Source organism: Osmerus mordax, chromosome 14, assembly GCF_038355195.1.
Source record: "Osmerus mordax isolate fOsmMor3 chromosome 14, fOsmMor3.pri, whole genome shotgun sequence".
NCBI lineage: Eukaryota > Metazoa > Chordata > Actinopteri > Osmeriformes > Osmeridae > Osmerus > Osmerus mordax.
In genome coordinates, this window is record NC_090063.1 from 15850933 (window position 1) to 15862615 (window position 11683).

The 11683-nt window shown below is 44.6% G+C and overlaps 3 protein-coding genes across 3 annotated transcripts in view; 2 read left to right on the top strand and 1 right to left on the bottom strand.

The window, feature by feature from the left end:
• The window catches only part of LOC136956474 (palmitoyltransferase ZDHHC8B-like), a 14111-nt gene extending 8831 nt beyond the window's left edge, over positions 1–5280 (bottom strand). Inside the window, exon 1 of the mRNA XM_067250367.1 lies at positions 5177–5280. Coding sequence (XP_067106468.1) covers positions 5177–5280 — 104 coding nt within the window. The remainder of the gene's footprint in view (positions 1–5176) is intronic.
• Positions 5281–6198: 918 nt separating this feature from the next.
• LOC136956476 (rhodopsin-like) lies at positions 6199–7257 on the top strand. Its single transcript, XM_067250368.1, has 2 exons — positions 6199–6827; positions 6885–7257. The coding sequence occupies exons 1-2, from the start codon at positions 6199–6201 to the stop codon at positions 7255–7257; spliced, it is 1002 nt and encodes a 333-aa protein (XP_067106469.1).
• Positions 7258–9589: 2332 nt separating this feature from the next.
• Positions 9590–10594, top strand: LOC136956477 (rhodopsin-like). The gene is made up of 2 exons (XM_067250369.1): positions 9590–10218; positions 10276–10594. Exons 1-2 carry the CDS (start codon positions 9590–9592, stop codon positions 10592–10594), a joined length of 948 nt encoding a protein of 315 aa, XP_067106470.1.
• Positions 10595–11683: the final 1089 nt, after the last annotated feature.

Below are 11683 nucleotides of genomic sequence, written 5' to 3' on the forward strand. Positions count from 1 at the left end.
CATTTGATTGCAGATCAAGAGGTTGCCGGTTTTAATCCCCCATTGCATGTCTGCTAACTAAATACATATAACATAACAGTGAAAGAAAAACAATCCTCTACAGAAACAGAATTCAAAGAAATACAATAATTCTGAACGACCTTAGATGTTTTGCAAACATTAACATGTACAGAATGGGATATGGACATGCAATCTCTTTATCTCCAGTCACGGGCTCTAACCACTAAGCTGTACCTTACCCAGGTCAAACCTTATACTGGATATGGACCATCCTGCTGCCTATCCAGCCATGGAGGTCTGTGGTTGAGATCTCATAAGCTTCATCTCATCCCAGGAAGTGATGAGAGTGGGTCACATGGGAAACTCATCCCAGGAAGTGATGAGTGGGTCACATGGGAAACTCATCCCAGGAAATGATGAGTGGGTCACATGGGAAACTCATAGGAAGAAGTGATGAGAGTGGGTCACATGGGAAACTCATAGGAAGAAGTGATGAGTGGGTCACATGGGAAACTCATAGGAAGAAGTACATACTTACTGTAAGTCGCTCTGGATAAGAGCGTCTGCTAAATGACTACATGAAGAAGTGGTGTGTTGAAGTTTAGTTTGTCTTTTTTCCCTTAAATTCACTAGTCAATGACAAACCTTTCAACCCTCCTCAACCAACACTCTCAAACTAAACCATCAATCCATTCATTCATTAGCCGGCAACACACACACACAAGCACACACACACACACACACACAAGCACACACACACATTCTCTCGCACACACACACACATACTCTCTCTCACACACACACACAGGCAAAACAAATGAACACAATATGGCAAGGATTATAAAATTGCGTCCTACATAGGCGTATAGTCGTTGTCCCCCCGCCCCCCCCCCCCTTCCACTCCCCCCGCCCAATCAAACTGAACCGTTGAGCGGGCAATGCTATAGACCGGATACAAACAGCCCCCATGCCCATGTCTGATTTCCTATCAGAGGGATTATTGGGGCTGGCCTAGCAGGGGCTGTACGGTGGCTGGGCCGTTCGACACCATCTGGAGCGTGGAGAGAGAGGGAGAGTTCATTATGCTGCAGTGTGGCCAGACAAGCCCCCTGACTACGGCTAATGAAACTGCAGAGCGCTAGCTCGGTCTTAAATCACCCCGCGACGGTAAGCCGCTCTCCAATCTGCACGGCGCCCTGAGCTCCGCTCTCTTCTCCCGGTCCGGACTCGGGGCCCTGGCAGCTCTGAGGTCGTCTGCTGGCTGACTGGCTCGCCCAGAGGGGGGAGGAGAGAGGTACGGCACAGGGCGGACATGTTGAATGGAGGGCGATTGTAATCTTGACTGTGAGCGTCATTTCATCCAATAAATCTCGATTGTCTCTCGGGGCAGGAGGGAACTTTTTGAGGCAGGAGATTAAAGATTAACTTGGAGAATGGACACGGCCGAGGTCAGCCATCGCATGCGTACGCGGCAAAGACAGAGGAATATGGGAGGATATGATGTGGTTTATCTGGGTGTTATTATAACATTTAGTCATTTAGCAGACGCTCTTATCCAGAGCGACTTACAGTAAGTACAGGGACATTCCCCCCGAAGCAAGTAGGGTGAAGTGCCTTGCCCAAGGACACAACGTCTTTTGGCACAGCCGGGGAATCGAACTGGCAACCTTCAGATTACTAGCCCGACTCCCTAACCGCTCAGCCATCTGACTCTCTATTATAAAAGAACTGTTGATGCGGGTGGGGAAAAGAAGTCTATAAATACTGTGCTTGATGCACTGAGAGTGAAGCTGGTTAGACTGAACTGTATCAGTCAGTCTCTGGATATCCAGTCAGGAAACCTGTTTTAGGTCAACCGGGCCTCAGTCACAGTAACTGTTTCTCTAACGAGAAATACTTTGACAAGGAAGAATTGCAGTTTTCCTTGGTCAGTGAGAGAGGTTTCCTAGGTATTAATAGTTTCTTCCTGTTCTTGCAGCATGTTTTTCAATAACGTCACTTAAAGACGTAATTACAGTAACATAACATAATTGGTTTTAAGAACTCACATCTATGGAGAAGTCCTATGTCTGGTCTTGGTTAACAGTGAGCTGAAATAACACTGTGGGAGAAAAGAGCAACAGACAGGGTTGTGACTGTGAAAACAAAGGCAGGAAGCTCCTGCACAGAGTCAGAAATTAGACTTGTTTGTCTGAAGTTTGGCCCTTCGCCAGCTTGACCAAAGATTGCAGCATGAACATGCGAGGATGAACAAAAACACACACACACACACACAAATAACCACACACACACACACAAACTCTGTCAGTATTCCAGGGGTGTTCTAGTCAGGTTAGTGTACCACGGGGTCGGCTGTGGGGAGGGCTTGTTGGCAGGTGTGCCGACTGTATAAGAGCTCTCAGTCAGAGCAGGTTCTCAGAGAGCCTGTCTGGTCCTCCCTCTGCAGCAACTCTCTCATCCATCCCTTTCCCTCATCCATCCCTTTCCCTCATCCATCCCTTCTCTCCACTCCTCCCTTTCCCTCATCCATCCCTTGTCCTCATCCGTCCCTTCTCTCCACTCCTCCCTTTCCCTCATCCATCCCTTATCCTCATGCATCCCTTCTGCCCCATTGACGCCGTGAGACACCGCAGCCAAACGGACAGCACCTGGCACCTGTCCATTACAGCTTTTACCACAGGGAGAGTCACTGGATGTGCTGATGCGGCAGTTAGATGCAGATACATCAGACCAGTCTAGTTCCCCGCCACCGAGGAAGCATCACGTCATTAGGAAAGGGCAGCGAGCTCAAGGCCATAATTACTCTCCAGTTAATGGAATTCAGCTTCCTGCTTAATAAATGAGCAGGCCCGTCAGCCTCCACACTTCCTGTGAGAGATGGTCATCAAACAGAAAGCTGAATCTTCTTCTGCGCTTACCCAAGCTTGACCTCATCTGGGTCAGGGAAGTTCAGATTGTCGAATCGATCGTTTTTTTCGGCAGTTAGTTAAAAATATTCACATCCGAATTGAAGAACGGGAGTTTAGGTGGATGTCGGCACTTCTAGAAGTTGTCTCGTTCAGCCTCATCAGTCTTGGCAGGGTCGCTCACTACTCATGACTGTATTCACTACTAAAACGCAGCCGCTGGATCAGCCAAGCACAGGAGAAGATAATGCCAGATTAGCATCGAGAACGGCACCCTATAGCAATACGCCAAGATACTCTGGGATTATCTTTTGGATCGGATGAAATTAGCAGTGAAACGATACGCTTACAGCTGTTAGACTTGCAGTAGACACAAATGCTGCCAAGAGAGGATAATAGAAAGACAATAATCTTACTATCATCTTCGAATAGCTGTCTTAACCAAAACAGGCACATGGAAAACATGCCTTTCTGCTTCATAGTAAAGCATGGCTTAACATTTGAATCTTCGTGACCTGAGAGAGAACACACACAGTCTTTCTAATCATCATCACTCGCACATGAACGAAGAGTTGAAACGAGAATTCATATTTGACACATAACGCTCCGGAACCAGAAGGAGAAAGTGCCTTGCCCACTGGTTCATTCTACCCGTGGGCTATTCCTTCCGTAAGACGGACGTCTAAATCCCTTCTTGTCTTTGAATACCATATCATATCACAACAACAGGGACGGAAGGGTGTGAAACTCTTCTCTCTCCAGGCTTTCTGACACGCATAACGGTTAATCCATGTCAGTAAGAAGTGTGAGCCTTCGGAATAAATCTACAGTTTACTGTAGCCGGCAGGGCTCAGGGCATAATGACCCACTTTTCAATTCCCATATCAGATGAATGCTTTCAGATCATTCTGGAAATATTCACCATCTATGATGAGGCCTTGTGGATAGTACTGATGGATATTGTTAAGATGTTAACAGGTTGTATGGGGGGGGGGGGGGGGAGAGAAAACAGACAATTTACATTAAATGCATTTTTATAATTCTACATACTACAGATGGACTATGGGAGTCAGGTGGCTGAGCGGTTAGGCAATCGGGCTAGTAATCAGAAGGTTGCCAGTTCGATTCCCGGCCGTGCAAAATGACGTTGTGTCCTTGGGCAAGGCACTTCCCCTACTTGCCTAGGAGGAATGTCCCTGTACTTACTGTAAGTCGCTCTGGATAAAAGCGTCTGTTAAATGATTAAATGTAATGTAAATGTAAGATCACTGGGTGTAGCTCAGTGGCAGAGAATTTGACTGTTACATGTTCAAATCCCCCCTGTACGTTGTTTTGGATGAAAGTGTGTGTTTTGAGGGGAAACTGTTGAACTGTTCAAACGGTTGAAGATACAGGCTGCAGAGTTCTGAGGTTGGAAAGCGTAGTGCAACCCTCCTGGAAACTCAACTCACGCAAAGACTTGATTTTAGGACGAGAAGCTTCTTTAGCAAACCGTGATTCACATCCTAAGATAAGGGTTGGTTTGATAGTTAAGTTGATATGATGGTTAGTGGTTAAGTTATGATAGTTTCTCTCGGGACAGATTTGAAACTGAATGATTAGAAAATGCAAGTGACCGTATTTTCAAAATCTAACTCTGGCTGACATCTATAGGAAATAGGCTTGAATAAGCTCCAAGCATCATTGCCATCACCCTGTGAGAAGGGATTTAGAAATAAATTGGGACATTATAAGCTCTGTGAAAGATACAGATGGGAAGATGTTTGGGGTCAATAGCTCTCTTCATTAGGAACTAGGTCACGGCCAGGTAATATCCACTGGGCTCCTGCACATTTATGTCTTGATGTCGGACTATTTTAGTTCCGGTTTCAGAGACTGTTGATGACTGATGTCAAACTAATCAAACATAGTCTAAATAGTTTTTTTTACAAAAATGAATACAACGTAATAATGAAATAGCCTACGTATTTCTGGATCCGTGTAATGTTCAACGTGTTCTGGTGCACAGACTCTTGTGACACAGAGATAACATGCCTCCAGACCAGGCCATACCGTATTTATAATACTTTTACAGAATATTCTCGACAGTATGGACGCACAGGTTAAAATTGTACGCTTTCAGTAGCCTACTGTCTGTTAATGATTGCAATAAGTCTTCGTTTTCTGCCGTTGCTCGCATGAACTTCGGAAATTTATTTTAGGATAGACTACAGGATACATTGCGGATAAAGTTTAATCGTTATTACCATGAGACGTGTTGGTAAACTTACGTAAAAACGAAGAATAGACAGGTGGAGCCGACAAGGAGACAGGCAGCGGTGGACACCGGAATAAATGCGCTCGGTTTAAATCTGTGACCGCCGCTGGTGGGCATTATGTTATGTCCACATTCATCTGAAAATTATTCCAACGAAAACGATACCAGAGATCCGATCATAAATGCTCCGCTGTGTGTGTTCCGGCTCCCCTCCATTGCCCAGAAATCAAATGCAAACGAAGGCATCACAAAAAGTCGACCAGCCTTAACTGTTCCCGCAGTGTCTTCTGTATCCCACGCGATCCGACCCGACCATCAGTTGTCGAGGCGCTCCGATCACGGCTTTGATTGAGCCTATAAGGTGGGGCTTCAGTCCACGGGACAAATGACGTGAAGTAGGTTACGCTTCAAATGCCGCTGATCTTGATATTAAGTATGGTAATGATGATCGTGGTAAATATTTTTTTTTTCTATAATAATTTATATTTTGTTTCTATAATAATATAAATATGTTTTTATTATAAAGCTTTAGGCTATTTAAGGCCTATAGCCTTAGCTTTTGCCTATAGCTGGTGGGAATCTTTTGGTTTGATTCTTGGGGTCACGAATAGATAATAATCGATTCATGATTTTTTGCGATTTTTAATCCCCCAAAAATGTTTGTATAAAAAAAAAATAATAATAAAATGACATAAAAAAAAAAAAAACATTTGTGAATCGATGTGAATCTCTAGAAGACTGAATCTCGATTTAAATGTGAATCGATTTTTCCTCCACCCCTAATAGCTACGTACAACATTAACCCTATGATGCACTCCCTCATTAGTGGGTAGCTCTCCACTGGTCACACACACATTAGAGGGCTGGACTTTGTGGTTAGACTACTCTATAAAAGTTCGTCCATCAGGCTCACCAGGTAGGCAGACTATAGTTAGCTCCAGGTCAGTTGAAGCAAGTCGAGGTGGGGTTTTGTGTTTGGTGAAGAAGCAAAGACTGAATGCTACACACGTGGAGATACTGTAAGATATTCTTGTGATGGGAACGCTCGGCTGGATTGAAGCTTTCATTCGACTTCTCATGTTCTTTTTCGGAACCGTTGGGAACAGCTGTCTGTGGTTGTGTTCCCTGCCCGGGCCCCAAACCCCCCTCCGCACCAACGAGCTCCTCTTTTTAAACCTGGCTGCCTGCAACCTCCTGAACAACTGCCTGGTGGACCTCCCTGACACCATGTCAGACTTCGCAGGTGATTGGTTCATGGGCAAAGCTTACTGCTCCATCTTCCTCTTCTTTGCCGACTTGTCCGAGACCAGTAGCATATTCTCCACCTTGTTCATCAGTGTGTTCTGGAACCAGAAGCTGGTGGGGTCTCTAAAACGCGGCGGGGCGCCCGTGCGTCTAGATAACCTGCGGTTGGTGACCTCTCTGTTGGCCGGAAGCTGGATAGTTTCTGTTGCCTTCAGTGTCCCACGTTGGTTTTTTTCGAGGTTGGAGGGGGAGAACACGAGCCGCAAGTGTGTAGAGTACTACCCCTCAGAGACAGCCATGCTGATGTACGACTCTGTGTTCATGGCGCTGGTTAACGCAGTCCCCATAGCTGGCACAGTGTTCGCGGGCCTCCAGATAGTTGTCACTCTTCTCCAGCACAGGACTCGTGTCCAGGGCCTGTCCGCCGAATCCCACAACAACACAGGTAACGCTCCACCCAACGAAGAGACAACAAGAAGCACAAACAATGATCAGAGAAGCAGCGGTACTTCTAAAAACCAGGAGGGTCCAGTCAGTGACCTTGTCCGGACACAAGAAGCGGAACGTAACCCAGGCTCCAGCTCTCAGGTGAGGGCAGCCAAGAGCGTGTTGGCCGTGGTCACGGTGTTCCTGGTGTGCTGGCTAACTCATCTCCTAGTCCGCATCACCAGCAGCATCCATGACTCCACTCTGATTTTGGATATTGCCAGCTATACTGCAGCCTCCTACCCCAGCATCATCCCCTACATCTTTCTGTACGGAGCAAAAAAACTGAGTTCTCCGAAACAACTCCTGCAGAAGCTAATTAAGACAGTTAGGCTTCTGGTGCACTGCAGTGGTGTTGCCTGAACTTCATGAGGTCATCAGATGCATCCAGTAGTTATTTTGGGTTGGCAACGTTTATCAAAAGGCCTACTATTTACAGTGTGTACATCTGTTAAATGGAGGTAGCCTATTTTAAAAAGCTTAATGTTTGTCAGTCAACGTGAGGCTGGTTTTGGCATAGCCACAAGCCCTGTGGCACAGGAAGCACAGTGGCAGTTGCCCCCTCTTGCTATGCCAACACTGTGCCGACGATTTATCTTGTCTGTCTTTAGTCAGTGTTATTTGTGATTAAAATATTGTCAATGTAAAGTTTAGGCTAACAAAATACACTCTTATTCCAAATAATGTAATGTTTAAACAGGTTCCTCATAAATGTGCTTTGGAAATTAGTACTCAATCTCAAGAGTCAAACTGTCTTTGTTTCCTAGAACATTCCAATTAAAAATATTTCCTACCTGAGTGTCAAACTAATTGGGGGAAGACAGCCACATAAGCAATTATTGTTTTGTTTTACAAGCCTCAAGGCATGATTATCCTCAATTGACCTTCGCGAAACCCCACCCCCAAATGGCCTTGACCAATCCTAACTTAGCAACCGGTCACTACTTGATGAAAGTCTGTCAAGCTTTTGGTCATTAAGGCACAAAATGGCCTAACTACAAATCCGACAGCTAGGCTACCCCGAACGTTACAAAGGTAAAGTGATTTTTCGAACATCTCCCTCATATATGGACATGGGTGATCAGGAATGTCTCTATTCTTAGTCATGTCGACATAGTAACTCCCTCTGTCTCATAACGTAGGCCTAACCTTTTTTTCTAAAATATTTTTTCTACCTTTCTAAACTTTTTCCCCACACAGAACACGTCACAAAAAGGTTTCTAGCTTTTGTAACTTTTTTTCCCCCAAAAACAAAATCTACCTTTCTAAACGTAAAAAAAAAAATCTACCTTTTGAAACTTTCTTTTCACACACAGTAAAAGGAGAGGAGAACAGAGAAGCCTAAAACCGGGAGTACAATGGCACTTAGGAATGCTTGGCTGGACCTGATGATAGTTTCCTCCAGGATCACAATGACTCTTATTGAGAGCCTTGTTGCTCTTGTTGGTTTGTTGTAACTGTCTTAAAAAGTATTGTACTCGCTGTGAAATATATTATTGTTGCTTGCTTTTTCCACAGGTACACTCTTGCACTTTTGAGGTTCTTGCTGTTTAATTGTAACTTGTTTAACTACATGCTCTTATTATTCTTCCCTTTGGGACTTATTTGGTTTTCACAATGTATGCTTCATGTTTGGCTACCCCAATGTTTGGGGCTATCTCGTTGTTATGATCAGTGACCTATGCACTTTGGTAAAACTCTCTCTTGGAAGTCGCTTTGGATAAAAGCGTCTGCTAAATGAATAACTGTAATGTAAATGTAAAACTGAGTAAAGAAGAAAAGAGCAGAATATAGCCAAATAGAGTAGCCTATGTCAGTCCTCATCAAGTAACCTACTTATCAATGATGCAAACTTTTTGTTGAAACTTTTTTGTTGTAAGAAAAGTTTCAACCTTTTGAAAACAAAATATTCTGTCATATTTTTTCAAACGTACAAAACTTTTTTTTCTTTTTTTTTTGTCTTCTGCCTTGCTCCACGGTAGCTTCGTAGACTAGCGTTTGTTGTGCGTGATAGCCAGGAAATGGAAAAAGGCGCGCAATGACAAGAAATAACATTGATCAGGCCACCAAATATCCAACAGGTTAAAACGAAAGTGTTAAGGATCTAACGATCCTGGCTTCAAAATTAAAGAAGTAGGCCTGGAAAGTACAGATATTTGTGTAAAAAATTTAAGGCGTTAAAGTAAAATGTTGTCCAAAAAATAAACAGTGAAGTACAGTTACAGTAGCTTAGCCTAGGTGCTCATACCAGAAAAATCTAGCCTAATCTAATCCTACTTACAGTAATGAAATATTTACATTTAGTCATTTAGCAGACGCTCTTATCCAGAGCGACTTACAGTAAGTACAGGGACATTCCCCCGAGGCAAGTAGGGTGAAGTGCCTTGCCCAAGGACACAGCGTCATTTGGCAGAGCCGGGAATCGAACCGGTAACCTTCAGATTACTAGCCCGATTCCCTCACCGCTCAGCCACCTGACTCCCATATTTGTACTTCGTTACCACCCATCTCTGCTACTAGCCTCACATGTTAGGAGGTTGGACTTTGTGGTGAGAATACTCTATAAAGGTTCACCATCAGGTTCGCCGGGTAGGCAGTTACAGGTAGGCTAACTCATAGGCCTTCACCACAGTTCAAGCAGGTCAAGTCGGGGTTTTGCGACAGTGAAGAAGCAAAAACTGAACGCTAGCTTACAATGGAATCGGAAGAGTGGATTGAAGCTTTCGTTCGAGTTTTCATGTGCCTTTTCGGTATCATAGGAAACTGCTGGCTGGGTTTTCGTTCTCTGCCCGGGCCCCAAAACCCCCTGCGCACCAACGAGCTCCTCTTTTTAAACCTGGCCGCCTCCAACCTCTTGACCAACTGCCTGGTGGACCTCCCTGACACCATGTCAGACTTCGCAGGTGAATGGTTCATGGGCAAAGCTTACTGCTCCATCTTCCTCTTCTTTGCCGACTTGTCTGAGACCAGTAGCATATTCTCCACCTTGTTCATCAGTGTGTTCTGGAACCAGAAGCTGGTGGGGTCTCTAAAACGCGGCGGGGCGCCCGTGCGTCTAGATAACCTGCGGTTGGTGACCTCTCTGTTGGCCGGAAGCTGGATAGTTTCTGTTGCCTTCAGTGTCCCACATTTCGTTTTTGCGGATTTGGAGGGGGACAATGCGAGCCAAGAGTGTGTAGAGTACTACCCCTCAGAAACAGCCATGGTGACTTACGAGACACTGTACTTAACATTGGCTAACGCAGTCCCCATAGCTGGTACAGTGTTCGCGAGCCTCCAGATAGTTGTCACTCTTCTCCAGCACAGGACTCGTGTCCAGGGCCTGTCCGCCGAATCCCACAACAACACAGGTAACACTCCACCCAACGAAGAGACAACAAGAAGCACAAACAATGATCAGAGAAGCAGCGGTACTTCTAAAAACCAGGAGGGTCCAGTCAGTGACCTTGTCCGGACGCACGTAGCGGAACGTAACCCGGGCTCCAGCTCTCAGGTGAGGGCAGCCAAGAGCGTGGTGGCTGTGGTCACTGTGTTCCTGGTGTGCTGGCTAACTCATCTCATACTACGCATCACCAGCAGCGTCAACAGCTCCAGTCTGGTAATGGAGATCGCCAGCTATATTGCAGCCTCCTACACCAGCATCATCCCCTACATCTTTCTGTACGGAGTGAAAAAACTGACTTGCTCCTGCAGACGCTAAGACAGAACTGGTGCTCTGTGCAGCTGTGCCGTAGTCGGAACTTCATGAGGCCATCAGATGGGTCCAGTAGCTTAGTTAATTTTGGGGTGGCACATTTATCGAAAGGCCTAGTTTCTGTACTGTGTTCAACTGCTGAATGGGGGTATTTTAAAAAGCGTAAAGTTTGTCAATCAACGCGAGGGTGGTTTTGGCGTAGCCTGAGAGAGCAGTGGCATCTCTTGCTACCAAGGTTGTGCCGACGATTTAGCTGTATTTTTTAATTTGGCATTAGCCTGTCTTTAATCATCGTTATTTGTGATTAAAATATTGTTAATGGTTTCAATGTAAAGTGTAACCTGCTAAAATATCCTACACTCTCATTCCAAAGAATATCATGTTTTTAGATAAGTTCCTCATCAACTTGCTTGGAGGAAATTAGTACTTAATCTCAGGAGTCAAAACGACTTTGTTTTCCAGAACATTACAATTAAAAATAAACGTTCTTCCTCTGTTAGGGGAAGAAGGCCCATAAGCAATTATTGTGTTTTAGTGACATCAACAAGCCTCAAGGCATGATTATCCTCAATTAAGGGTAATCGAGTTAAGCAATGCAGCTGTTGTTTGTGTGAGGTGTGACTATTCAACTATGCAAGAGAGGCAAAATACCAACCACCTGCAATTATACAGTTTTTCAACTGTGAACTATCAAATATCACAGGATAAATAATCAATGTAAAATACAGAAACACATCCAATCTACACCAAAAAAAGACCAGGTTGCAAAATGTTTTATTCTTTGTTATTTAATAGTATGCAATACAAACTGTAAACAAAGAAACCGAGACAATTTGAAATAACTATGTAAAAACACCGCTTTTATAAAAAACCGCAGGCCACGTTATTTAGGTATAGCTATTTTAAACAGCACACTCCCGCAAGGCTGGATCGAGGCTCGCTTCACCAAAACACAACATACATAATCCTAATCATAACGACATTCATCCAAACTCTGTTTTTCTACAGACTCGCACACCGATTCGTGTTCAAGAAAAAAAAGAATACTTTCACGTTTGTGGTCGAGTTAAGGTTGAGATTTTGGAATATGCCTTG